This window comes from Chrysoperla carnea, chromosome 4 (assembly GCF_905475395.1).
Source record: "Chrysoperla carnea chromosome 4, inChrCarn1.1, whole genome shotgun sequence".
NCBI classification, from domain to species: Eukaryota; Metazoa; Arthropoda; class Insecta; order Neuroptera; family Chrysopidae; genus Chrysoperla; species Chrysoperla carnea.
Genome location: NC_058340.1, coordinates 60,463,677 through 60,478,406, shown reverse-complemented (window position 1 = coordinate 60,478,406; position 14,730 = coordinate 60,463,677). Strand labels below are relative to the sequence as shown.

At 28.9% G+C, this 14,730-nt stretch overlaps 2 protein-coding genes across 2 annotated transcripts; both read right to left on the bottom strand.

Annotated features, from left to right (window-relative positions):
• Positions 1 to 512: 512 nt before the first annotated feature.
• On the bottom strand, positions 513 to 1,152 carry LOC123298461 (probable salivary secreted peptide). Its single transcript, XM_044880464.1, has one exon. The coding sequence runs from the start codon at positions 1,082 to 1,084 to the stop codon at positions 692 to 694; it is 393 nt and encodes a 130-aa protein (XP_044736399.1). The 5' UTR covers positions 1,085 to 1,152; the 3' UTR covers positions 513 to 691.
• Positions 1,153 to 3,098: 1,946 nt separating this feature from the next.
• On the bottom strand, positions 3,099 to 3,604 carry LOC123298458 (probable salivary secreted peptide). The gene has a single exon (XM_044880462.1). It carries the CDS (start codon positions 3,500 to 3,502, stop codon positions 3,113 to 3,115), a length of 390 nt encoding a protein of 129 aa, XP_044736397.1. The 5' UTR covers positions 3,503 to 3,604; the 3' UTR covers positions 3,099 to 3,112.
• Between the last annotated feature and the right edge of the window lie 11,126 nt (positions 3,605 to 14,730).

Below are 14,730 nucleotides of genomic sequence, written 5' to 3'. Positions count from 1 at the left end.
TTTTATGCATTACCTTAACGCTGATCAGTTTTGAAAATTAAAATGTTTTGTTTAACGTTGTTATAAAATCAGTGTGTGTCGAGTGTTAAATTCCAAGTTTGTAACGCTTAAAAATACTGATGCTATGAAGCAAATTTTGGTATAGGTGTTCATAAAACTACCTAATTAATCCATTTCCGGTTGTATGTCCGTCTGTCGTCTGTCCGTCTGTCATCACGATATATTAAAAACGAAAAGAGATATCAAGCTGAAATTTTTATAGTGTTTAAGACGTAAAAAGTGAGGTCGAGTTCGTAAGTGATCAACATAGGTAATTGGGTTTTGGGCAACATAGGCAAATTGTATAGTATGTATTATATGGAAATATCAGTTATACATGTGTGACATGTATGTATGTGTATTGTGACAGAGTAATCAACACTGTCTATACATGGTATTTCAACAATTAACTCAGTCAATTGTTTGTTTTCACTTGTTTGCTTAGAAAATACAGCAACCGCGTTACATACATTCAACTAACTCCGAATTTTTTGGGAAAAAATGTTTAAATTAAAACTTATTTTTCGTTATGTAAGTACCCTTTATATATTATTACGTTAGCGTATGAATAGCCACAAAGTTCATAAAACTGAATTTTATTAGTGTTCAAAACCACTTTATTTATTAAAAAAATAAATAAATAAAAATAATATTATTGTCCATAAATTTCAAAAATAAAATTAAATCCATGTCCACGTTGTGATTTAAAATGTAATACAACATGTTTTTCACCAACACCACCATCAATTAATGACATATAACCACCATTACCATTTTGATATTGATCTGTACCCTTAATGTAGGTGATTGTTTCATGCATACGTTTTCCAGCTATCGTTGGATAACCAATATCTTTTGTACGTATTGTTAATGGAAATGCTTGTTTTCGTACAATACCACGATATAATAAATAATCATTCATTTGTCTCGTTCCATATTCTATGTGATGTGATTGGTCGAGTGAAGATGTTGAATTACATGTAATTGTTTGAATTAAACTAATATTTAATATAATTAATATTAATAAAATTTTATCAATCACCATTTTCGAAAATTATTTTAATTAATTAATTAGGAGAAATGTTTTTGACATTCATAAACCGTCACTATTTACGTTTTTCATTCAACTGTTTTGAATTTTGTTTGATAACTTTGTATTTGTGATGGTCGTATGTCTTAGTCGCACTTAATCTTTCTTCTAGACATATAAAATGCTTTGTCCTGAATGACTGACAGACGGATCAACGTACAATTGATCGTAGATACCTGAAACTTGGATGGTATGTCCTATGTATGACGCAGGCATGCGATAAGAAAAGATTTTCCGAAATTCTACCCATAGAGGAGTGAAAAACGGGGGGGGGGGGGATTTGTATAGGACAACGTGAGTTCTTTGTCCAATCTACTTCAAATTTTGCATAAATATTGTTTAACTAAATTGATGGAAGACGTGTTTCGTATTTTGTTGAAACCGGCTAACGGTGTTAAAAAAGGGTAAAAAAGTTATTCTGGGGATCGAAATTGATAACAATACTCGTTAATGCTTTTATTTAAATTACATTTTATTTTAGGAAGAACTAAATCTTTTAAGGTCTAGCAGTTACGATAACTACTGAATGGATTTTAATGAAACTTTGCAATAATATAGATCATTAATCAGAATAACGCATAGGCTACTATTTATAAAGAAAGCAAAATAATTTAAGTTTCATAATAAAAAGCAACATATATTCCGAGTGTTATGCATGGCGGATGGAAATACGTGGTTATTGCTAGTGAACCATAAAAATAATGATGCTTATCGAGAGTAGTATATAGTGCAAAGAGTGTATATGTTACCAACTGCACACGTAAGCGGGATAAAGAAGAAAATAATTTGGAAGCAAATTAATATATATATGAGGGCACCAGTTTAAAGCGGATGGCTCTTAGACTATAAAGTCCACTATTAAATGGCAAAAGTATAGATAAAACGCGGAAACAATTCAGGATATTCGAGATAGGATAATTATATTTAATAATTTTAGCTAAGAGCTCTACGTCTAAGGGGATAAATAACGTCATTGGATCACTCATGAAAAGTTTTGACAGGACAGTCATAGTTTTTGGGATTTGCAAATCGCTGATCAGGCCACAGTGTCTTTTTTCACGGTACCTAATATACCCACGAAGTAGAGTTCATTAAAAAATTTAAAATTGTAATTTGTTCTATATTTGTTTTGATACGGTTAAGACATATAACAAAAATTTAAAAAGTCTTATAAATGCGGCTCATGTATATCCCCTGTGAGATGACGCATTAAAATGTTTTAAATAGTTCAAAAGATTATCTATTGATTTTGATTGGAGTACAAAGAAGCTAATTTGTAAATAAATTAACATAATTCTTTGAAGTATAAATTAGTTTATCATTTTTATTTCGTACAATTTTATTTCGACTAACTGATATTATTTTTGGGAAATTTGGAAAAATATTTACTTAATATTTACTTCTTTAATTATAGAAATTCCATAGAAATTCTCCTGTAAAACGTTTCAATTTTATAAATTAGAAAAATTAAAATTTGATGAAGTTGAAACATAATTTTTCACCAATCTGTGTAAAGTAGAATTAAAAATTACTTAATCAGGCTTAATTTTCGACAATTTTACTGCTAAAAGGTGGAGCATTAATTTGGCACAATTACCTTTTTTATTAAAAATATACATGCAATTTCTCTTTAATTAAAAATACTCCTTTTCGAATGAACAAGCATATATATATTTTTGATTAAAAAGACAGTAACTGGCTGATCAAAAATACTACAAAAATCTATAAAACTACAAGAAGCATTATTTTCTCCTTTCAGGAAATTCTCACAAATTCTGTCACCCAATACGAACCATAAATTTTACTATGTTTTTTTCTGCAAACATTCAATTATCATGAACATCAAACAAACATTGTTCTATCATGTGTTGAAGTGTTTTTTTTCTGTAGTTACTCAAATTGAATCTTGTAATCAAGAAAAATATTATTAATAAAAAAATATTTATTTAATAAATTAATTCACATAAAACATAAAAGTTAAATTTAATGTCCATAGATTTCAATTATAAAATTAAATCCATGACCACGCTGTGATTTTAGATGCATCGTAACAGTTTTCTGCCCAACTCCCCCTTCATAGATTGATACATATCCACCTTCACCATTTTGGTATTGATCCGTAACTTTAATAAACGAAATTGTTGGTCCAAGTGGAATTCCAGCTATCTCAGGGAATTTAACATCTTTTGTACCTATTCGTAAGATTTTTGCTTTTTTTATAATAATTCCCCGGTACAATAAACGATCACCAGTTTGCATAAAACCCATTGTAAAATGATGACTTTTATCTTCTTCAGAATCACAAAGCACTGAATTTATTGTTAAAAATGTTGTTATTGTTATTACAAAAAATATTAAACAAAATTTTGCCATTTTTGTCCTTTGTATTATCGTTCACTGTTAAAAAAATGTTAATAATTGAAATAATGATAGCAGTTGGCTAAGATTAATTAATTATTAATAACTAAACATCTAAAACTAGTTGTAAGGTATTGTGAGTTCGATTTCAATAATTAATATCTGTAATATAAATAAATACGCTGTCCCTTCCCCTCTTTTACCATAATTTTTACTTTCAGGGCTAGAACTACTTATACTCATTTGGTAAAGTTTGGAATCCTATTTATTATTAAGTATTATAAATACACATTTTATACACTTTACACATTTTATGAATATTTTTAGATTTAAATTATTTTTTTTTAAATTTCATTGCACAAATTTCGTTTCAGTTGATTTGCAATAATAACATAAGCAAAAAATGTACGGTATACTTATAAATATTGACCCAGAACTGAAGTACGTTAAGCTGAGCGCTCCATCTTCTGCGCTCTTTATTTCAAAAACAGTTCAACTAACAAAAAAAAGTTTTGGGCAAGATTTGTAGAAAATTTTATCCTCTACATCTTTTATAATTAATGTTAATACGATTGAAGGCAAAAGAAACGAGATATTCACAAAAAAATGATTTTCGCGACCTTTAACCATGAATATCGAAAACACGCACATGTGACCATGTGACTTTTGAGATAACATTTGTACTATCAAAATATTTGTACAAAAATTCAGTTTATTCTGTTAGACTCCGAGATTGACCACTTTTGTCTGCGAAGATCGGGTGGATATAGTTATCGGGGTGTTTTCTAAGTACAAAAATTTTAGGAGTATGTTTTTGAACCAATTTTATAAAGATCTGATGTTAACCTAAAGCTGATATTAGCTTCATTTCAAAAATACAGGGAGGTAAAGTTTTAAGAAAAAATTGTTCTTTTTAATTTTTGTGATATTATCTATCTACTCAAGATATTTTTATTTTTTATATTTTTATGTCATGTATTTGGGAGCCACAACCATGTATCTGGGAGCGAATGTCATTTCGATATGAATTTTTTTTCATTAAATTGGCTCAAGACTATGCTCTATAAGTCTATAACTATATGCATAGCTTTGCTGTAGCTGACTTAAATTATATGATGTAATAATAATTTAATAGTGGAGTAGTAAAGTAAAAATTAACAACTCTTTGCAAATACAGAAATTTATGAGCTACCGGTCAATAAATTATAACTAAAATCTTTCAATACAGGGTTTTTCAATAAGATTTTACCAGGTGGAAGGAAGTTATTCTGTCCAAAATGATATAACCACTTAATCTGCTGTAAGAATATATTGGGTATTGTATGCAAAGCGCTGCCAACCGGTTCGTCAAGGATAGGATAGTGGATCGTAGAAATTTACAGTTGTAAAATGTAACTTTTAAAATAAAAATCAAATCCGAAAGATTTAGTCGGAAATTATAAATAGAACAATAGGTAGGAGGTAGATGCTAATCTTTGCCCCCCCCACCGGCGACGTCCTCGACGCTAGCGTAAAGAGAATGGGCATAAAAAAGTTTTCCATATACACCTTTTGCCTAAAATCGTATATCAATTTTTGTATGAATTCAAACTTTTGTTACAATGTATCCTTATACAAAAAACCATGAACCTAGTGTATTTCGTGAATATGATGACTAATGTTTTTAAAAAAGAAGTCATACCAGTTTATCTCAATGAATGATTTTGTTTTCTGAATATTGATATCATTTAATTGTTTTTTCCAAAACTTTATTATGGTTGTGTACATTCACATTGTGCAAGGTTAATAACAATAGATGATCGCCTCGAGTATTGAATAATAAATATAAACAAATAAATAAACCACAAAGTCAACAAAATCCGTAGAAATATGTATCTAGTTTTTAACCTCCATGTACATACAATGTGAGTGAGGTTCGATCTCTGATATCAAAATATTATTATAAAAACATGGATTTAGTTCACTTAATATTATGTTTCGAAAACAAAAGTTCTAAAAAATACCGTAATTTATTTTTTCCACCTTCGGCCAAAAAGTGTCAACTTTCTGCCTGCTGTGCAGAACGAAGTTGCCGCATTACGCCTCCGTCGGGGAGAAAAATAGTATACACATCATGGAAGCAAGTAAAGAATGCCCCAGATATCATGTTTATCACTCCGGACTTCACCTCGGCCGGCGTGAACAAGAGATCTGAGAACATTCTTTACTTTTGCTCCCTAGGTATGTAATATACTAATTCTGTATTTTTGACAATTTCGAATTTAACACCTTAGGTTAGGTTAGGTTATATTGACTGTCCACGAAGGACACACTTAGGCTATAGAGCCCATTGTGATACCATATATGTGTTTTACTACCTTTCTGCTGATAATTTCATTTATCAGCTCCTCAATTCCAGAGGCTGAGTGCACCTCCTTCATGCATATACCATGCACTACACCAGCCCATCACAAATTTTAATTAAATTGTTCAAAATTTTAATTTTGTTGCGACGGCGGGAATCGAACGCGCTACCCTATGAATACCGCGAACGGAATTGGTTACGCCTTAACCAACTGAGCTAATAAGGCGACAACACCATGACTGTATAGTAAATTTTTTCCTTAAGATAAATATATAATATCGAATTATTTCCTTAATAAACATATCGAATTTTTTCTTTAAGGGAAAAAGTACAACAAAAAATTTCCAACCATAGCATAGTTTTTCCCTTGCATTAAATCTATATTGTTATTGTAATATGGAATTTAACACTTTTAAAACCAAATAGAAATAAGGCTATCAACTAAATTTTTTTCAGAAATATTTCACTTAAATTGGAAAGTTAAAATTATCAAAAACAATGTTATCATTAGTAGCCAAATCTTGAGTAAAAAAAATACAGTTTCACATTTTATGCCTAATATTTCACTCATAATGAAATTAAAAAGAAAAGATCGCTTAAAAAAAGCTTTCAAATTACCGCACAGTTTTTGAGATATTAAGGACTTCTTTATATATACATAGAGGTTGTATGACGTCACACCAAAGTTTTTTATAATATTAATTTTTATTAGAATTGAGAATAAAATTATTTGTCACGTATGTGCTAAAATGTTTTAAAAAGAATTTATATTGTATCAAATGAATATTTTTTAAAAGGAAATATGAAATTTTTTTGGTATTTTTATTTAGTTTCTTTGTGTGTGTTTTTGTATGTACGCAAAATGTACATAAAACTTCCAGGGTTGCGCATTGTAGAAATGTAGAAAGTGGAAGGTGGCTCATAAAGGCTGCATAATGCTTTTATGGGTATGAGACAGTCAGTTCAAGGCCACAGTTAAGTTGTTTCCCAATCAATCCGTTATGTCATACGAAACAACGGATTGTATGATACCAAAGATATATTTTATCTATGTATGATACAGTTCTTGATTTTGAAATGACTGTAGAACAAGCAGAATTAATCTAACGTCCTTTGAATACTTTTGCAATTAAATAAAGCCTCTTTCTTATACAACGAAAGTAAGTAATAAGTAGTCTTAAAGGATGGGGAATCTGTTTGTACATACAGTGTGATCATTTCAAAAGTATCCACTTTTAATGATTCTTGACCTGATGTGATTATTGTTTTGAGTGAAAACACGACAAGTTCAAAAATGGTACCTAGAGAATGTTATGTTTCACCCCTTCCCTTCTAGCCACCTCAACTTTGAAATTTCAAATGGCAGCCACTCACTTGTTATACATCATTTGAAAGGGCTTAAATTTTCTATTCACTATGATAAAAAAAAATGAAATCGATCGATTGGTTCTCAAGATAGGTTACACAGAAGATGGAAGGAATTCATTCATAAAAACTTTTAGGTATGGACAGAAAGTTCAAAAACGGTACCTAGAAAATTTAAGGCTTCATTCCTTCACTCTCACCAAAATGTTTATGTTAATAATGAGTGGCCCCTAGAACAGAGCGGCGAGTTGTTTCATCTGGCAAGCCCATCAAATTTAAAAATTAATAAGCTGATAAACACTAATAATAAAGCTAAAATAAAAGCTTGCACTAAACAAACATTAATTATTCTTGATTAAAGTAGACTGAAATTCAATCTCTATATAGGTACTTCAAATTATCTTTAATTTAATTATGCCATAAAAACTAATTAATGAAAATGATAATAAATAAATATTCATGATATAAAATTTAAAATTACAAACAATTCTGTAATAAACCCATTATATAAAGCGAAAAGCAAAAGTAACAAAATTACGCGTTTCATGTATTTATAATAAAAATGACAAAGTTTTCCAAAAACTATTCAATTTCTTTCTTTCTTAGTCCTCGTTCTACTACTTTCTGTCATATTCCATAAAAACTTTATTATGAGTTGTGACTTCCATGTAAAAATACAATCTTAAAATTTTAATCTAATCATAATACAAGTAAATTACCTTTATCCTTAAAGCCTTTTCCAAACTGAACCGATTTTGTATTAACACTCTCCATTAAATTACCTTTCAAACGAAAAAAAAATCCAAATCGTTTATCCATTTTGGTGCTACGATGCCACAGACGAACAGACAGACACACACACATAGAGGTCAAACTTATAACACCCCATTTTTTAGTTCGGGGGATAAAAAAATATGGTATCACATCGAGTTTGTTATCCGGACGAACACGTTAGTTATATGGAACATTTTTTCTCAAGTCTAACAATTAAAGAGATATTTACGATTTTAATGTTCTATTTCAATTACTAATATTATTAAATCTGTTTCTGTCATAGTAAGCTAAAAGTTACATAAAAAGTTTAACTATGTAATGTGATGTAATCAATGTACTGTGCATTGATTTTGAATTTCAACTATTATAATTTCTAACAACAAATTTTTATTACCACCCGTAAGTTATCTTCTGTTTTATTTTATGACCTTTAAAATTCGTGCAATTTAGCTACGACTAATTAAAATATTGGTATGGTACCAAAAAATAAGTATTTTTGTAATAGATTACAGACCAAGAAGGGAGGAACTCCCTCTTATTATTATTAATCCATTGTACCATCTTTGTTTCAATAGCAGATTAAAAAAAAATTGTTTAAAATATCTTTGAACGTGGTGTAAAATTAGGTAGGTATTTTGTTTGTTAAACAGGACCGTCTTTATAGTTTTTATCCGCATGCAATGTTTGAATGAAAAAATTATTAATAAATGCTTAGTTTTAAATAATTTTCCAAGTTTTAGTTCAAAATCGGGATCTATTTAAAAATATCGTTAAATGGTGTTAGAACTAGTTTATGAGTTAGAATTAGTAGTTGTTTATGTATCTATCAATTTCTTGAAATTTTTTTAATAACAAATTCTATTTATCATATTTTCCTTATACGGAAAACAATGTTTAATGAAAAATAAATTTAAAAAAAAAATTGAAATTGTATGTTGCGAATACTAAAAGATACCCTGCTTATGTTGGAGATTTCAAATATTTTATTACTTATGTGGAATAAGAATTTATCAGCATTATATTAATTTCTAAGTAGGTACTCTAGATATTAAATACTTTGAAAAACCAACGTTTTTATATTTAAACATCAATATTTTTCTGATTTTATGGATATAGTATTCAAATTCTAGTCCAAAAGATAAAAATCGGCAATATTATTGTCTATGGGTAGTATTATCACAAAGTTAATACTTTTATAGGGGTAGAGGTCCCCGAGTAGGTAGAATAAAATCAGGGGATGCCATAAATAATATTAAAATTCTTTCTGTATCCATACAAAAAAACCGTTTTTGAGATTAATTTTTTCTTATTTTTGCTAACATTATCCGAGATATATGGACATTCTCAAATTATATAACATTTTCCAAGCTACAACAGGCTTAGAAATCTTTACAAAAACTTCAAAAAAGTCCGAAGAGTGTTGATCCAAAAGCTTGTTTGTAACAAACAGCAGTGAAAAATTAATTTTCGAATAATTATAAAAACAACCAAGATAAAAGTCATCAAAGATTTTAGCCTGGAGTTCTTATATTATAAACTATGACGTCAAATACTAATGTCCGATCTCTCTGTCTAATATTTGCCTAATTTGATTTTAATTTAATGACTTTCTATCATCTCTTTTACGGTATTGTCGTATTTTGCTAATAAATGAGAAAAAAATCATTGATATTCCCTATTAATAATTTTTTTTCTAAGCGAGTCCTAAATAGGTGTAATGCCAATCGCTCTAACCCACTGCATTCTAGATAAATTTCGATTAATTAATTTTTTTTTCTTTCGATTTTATGTTCGTACCTAAAGGTACGAAGTATGGGAAATATATAATTGAAGGAAAAAACTGCTTTTCAGGCTTTTTTCTGTTTTGGATGGGCCAGTTTTTGGACTATTTCTCTTAATTGAAAAAGATTAAAAAAAGTTTACCTACATTGCCAATGCATTTGTATATAATGTATATGATTTTAAAAAGTCCCCGTGTACGAAGCTTTAACAAGTGTAGTGCATATAAACACGTGTACCTATGCGAGTGTTGAAAAATTCTTCTCACTCAATCGTACAATTCACTGAACAGCTAATTATTATTTGCTGCGCAATTCTAATTAATTTACACGCGTAAAGGGGAATTTTTCCTTATCAAACAATTACACAAAAATTCTGCTAATATAATTACTAATTATTGATCTGCGATAATTTTTTTATGGTCATATAATAAAAAATTTAAAAAAAAAAAACAAAATAAATAAAATACTTTCGACATGAGCAAAATTTGTAATGATTTAAGCGTACTTACTTACAAAATCAATTTGCTTTAAACTTTCTTTGTAATCAAAAGCTGTGTGAATTAAGCTTTTACACTAGTGTTGTAAGTTTATCTCTTTCAATTGCGAAGAGATTTTTCAAAAATGTAAAGTTCACAGTATGGATTCACGGTACTGTCGTTTCATCGTAACGTTTGACGTTAATAACTCTACGTACTTTACAGGCTTATGCATCCCAGTATTAGATACATTTTATTTCAAAATAAATTTTATTTATTTAGTTGATAACTCTTGTATTACTGAATTATTCCACTATTTCAGATAACTGTTTAGATAACAGTTCAGTCGAATTGTAAATCAATAAATTACATAGAAAAAGGTTATATTATATCGAATAAAGTCGTTAGGCCAGATTAGCCATTTAAGTACTTGTTTATATTACTACCATAACTAAATACGTATCTTGTTTTACTTTTATAAATATAAAAATGATAAAAAAAAAGGAGAATTTTTTACTATAATTGTCTACTTGAATCGTTTTCATAAATAATAATTGTTATTGTTCTTTGCTGTACACATTCTTTGGGGCAGTGTTATTTTAAATGACTATCAATTGATCTGTTGTTTTTCAAAGTGATATGATTTCTATTTATTTCTATTTTATAACATTAGAATTTTGGAAAAATTAAGGGAGAGTAGTAGCCATTATCGTACCACCTAACTTTAAAAAGTCACTTTTTTTTTTAATTTTTCTATTAAACGGTGTGATATTGATTTGAATTTACGTTTTCTATCGAATAAATTTATTTGTAAAAATTTATTATTAACATTTTCGAAAAAATTTTGCTTCCACAATTTGTCACACGGTTCATATTCTATTGGCAGAACACATTTGTTTATTCTTAGTAATAAATCTCAGTGCATGGATAAATTGGATTGCAAAAGCATTTTTCACTATTTTCCTCCCGAAAATTATGTAAGATAACTAAAAACTCATTAATTTGCACACTATATCAATCATTTGAAAGTACTCAACGCACCAAGCCTTATAAAATACATGAAATCAAGTTACTACTTTTGTACAACAGAATATATTTAATAGAAAAAAATTGAATGGTTATTTAAAAATTGATTAAAAGAGGCACGCGTTCGAACTATAAATAGTTGAAGTTTAGATAAAGATTACCTATATGAAAGTAAAGTAATACCTACCAGACATAATACGATGAAAATAATAATGACACTTCGACTATGAATTAATGATATTCCTTTTATGTTTGAAGGATAAAAACTTGAAAATTTTGAGATTCAAATCAAAAACTATATTATAATTTCCAAGTTAGAATGATGGAAAACAGTTCATTAAATATTGGACAATATTCTTGAACGATTTTTAACTAAATATGAACGTAAGAAATACATGAATCATAACGTGTTTTGTATTTTTATTACGGGAAAAAAAGTTTCAATAATATTGTTAAATTTTTGCCGAAACCTAAGTGTATAATTGTATCTTGAATAAGTTTGAAGGTAGCGGTACGATTTAAGAAACTAACCCTTTAAAAGAAATTAAAGTAACTTCTACAATGATTTACAAAACTGTCTTGATAGTAGAAAAATATCTTATTTCTTTATGTCCAAAGTATGTTTACCAACGCTTTCTTAATGAATAAAAAAATATCATCTTTCATTTAAAAGATTCACAAAACCTTGTGAATAATGCAAAGGACCGTGGCTTTATGTCAACGCACAAAATTCATTACACACGGGCGTGACTTAAGAAATCGTTTCGCCTCGTAATGTTTTTCTGTATTTTTTTTTCTCAATAAAAGTTAATGTGGAAAATCTAGTTTCAAAGCTATACTTGTGTCTGCTTGGTGATCCCCTCTACGACCCACTTTCAAAAGAGTCGAGAGCTAGGAGTTTTTCGTGCGCCGAGACTAGGTAAACAAGTGTACTTTGTACTTCGAATCTCCTAATATTTTTATAATTGAAACTTTTTAAGTTGATAAAGAAACATTTTATACTATTTTTTTGCAAATATCTTCGAAGATATTAAAGGTAATGAACAAATTATAGAATATCGATTTGAATGCATTACTCTATGAAGATGATTCCCGCAAAAAGTTGTTCCAAAAATTTGAATAAAACGCGATTCAAAAGTTGTGTGCGTTTTGAATATTTTCATAAAAGCAAAACTTTTTTAAGTTGCTTGTCGATTCTAGCTGATTTTTCGGTAGGTTCTCACAGTTTTCTTATTGCTCTGCTGTTAACTCCTCTTGCACTAAACTAGGGCGATGGTATGGAGCCTAAAACTAGTTATCGAATTGTAATACTTTGAACTTGTCATACTCGTTTCCTTTCAAGAATACATTAACACAAAATGCATGAACAACAATTTAAATATGAATAAATAAAAAAAATTTAATACAACCCTGCCCATTATACACATTAAATAAGGGCGCCCAGGTGTACATACATATACGCATAAACATAATACATACAGCATCCACACACATTCTATTGAGTGCTTGAAAATTATCCACAGTGGGCGGTGTATACATTTCTACTTTGGCGGCATCCCTCAAACCCACTGTTGGAGATATTTACCCTGGTAATGTTTTCAACATTGTAAGTTCGTCTTTCATTATATGCACACAATTTTTAAATAGATTATCAGTTATTGTAAAATAATGACCCATTTAAATAACATAAGCATTATCAGACTCATCTATCTTCGTATAGAGTTGATTTTTTTAGCATTCAGTACCATTTTTAAAGATCTTTGTTCTTGAATTATTTATCACGGACAATACCTGCAAAACTAACACTACCACCTGAATTTCCAATATTTAACAGTTGTTAAGGTAGTTCGAGCGCCAAGACAAGTTTAGACTTGTGGTTGAAATTATTTGTACCTTATTTGCATCTTTGAAGATGAATTTTATGAGAACTTCATGAATGTAGACGAAAAATGACTTTAGCCATTAAAAATGTTTATAATTGAATTACTGGGGATAAAATTTATTCTAAAATAAGAATACTGTAATACAAATGTACTACTAACGCATCCATTTATTACAAAATTCAATTTAATTAAAAATAAAATTGATGAGCCGATTTCCAGCAGATACACACAATATTTCATTATATGTCGTCCTATTAGCTCAGTTGAGTAAGGCGTAACCAATTCCGTCCGCGGTATTCAAGGGTAGCTGGTTCGATTCCCGCCGTTGCAACAAAATTAATTTAATTAATAGTTGTGATGGGCCGGTGTAGTGCAAGGTATATGCATGAAGGAGGTGTACTCAGCCTCTGAAATTGAGTAGCTGATAAATGAAATTATCAGCGGAAAGGTGCTAAAACACATATATGGTATCACAATGGGATCTATAGCCTAAGTGTGTCCTTCGTGGACAGCCAATATAACCTAACTTAACCCTCACTATATGTAAGAGTTTTAAGCATTTCAATTAAATCAGCCTTTGACAAAAACACAAAAATTTGATTGAATTCAGAAAATTAAAGTTATTGTAATTCTTTAAAGAAAAGCATATATTTTTATTTTTAACTTTAGATCTAAGTGAAAAATAGCAATAGTATTCGAGATTGAGCTTTTAGCCGGAAGCTAATTTGAAAGTTATATTCTTCTAAGATTTAATTATAAATAATATTAGATATTTTTTACAGTTGTATGATTCCGAAGCTATTTTATAGAATAAGGAGTGCATTACCATTCAATAAAAAATTCACGTTACCCCGCACCACATAAAATATTCAATACACTTGACTATTCTTTTACTTTTATGTTATAGTTTTTTGTAAAGTTCGTTTTCTTTATCTATAGCGACGCTGCTTACTGCTGTTTAATAATAACCAAAAGAAAAAATTATCATAAATTAAGTAGCAATGTTAATTGAAACGAATTGATTAAAGATGTATTTTTTTCAATTTTTTTTAAGGGTTAATAAATTTTGTAAAGGTTCTCAATATAATTGATAGAGAGACTTTTTTATATGTAAATTTATTTTTAAGGTAATTTTAGTATGAAGTAAAAATAGTTTGGTGTATGCTAAGGAAATATTATGTATTTTTTTATCTGAAATTACATTTTTGAGACGATAAATTTTATTCCAAACATGTAGGTAATATACCCTTTATTTAGAGTATAGTATTTTCAGTAATATCAACATTTGCTTTCAAAACTTATAATATTTTTGTATTTTTGTCTTGGACAAAAACAAGGAAATTTTTCTGTAGCAGTCGATAGCATCGGGGTTTCGAAAATTTTTGTATTTTGGCTAATTCAGTTGGGTTGGTTCTTAACCACATTTGATCAGTTAGTTAACCAATTTTTATTTTAAACATTCACCGGTAAAAAATTTCGTCTCGATAGAATTATAAAAAAAAAAAAATGTAATATCAGATACCTGTATCTTCACGTAAATGATCCGATCGTGACAGTACACAGTTTTTCCGAAAGTATACACTTTCAACTTTGA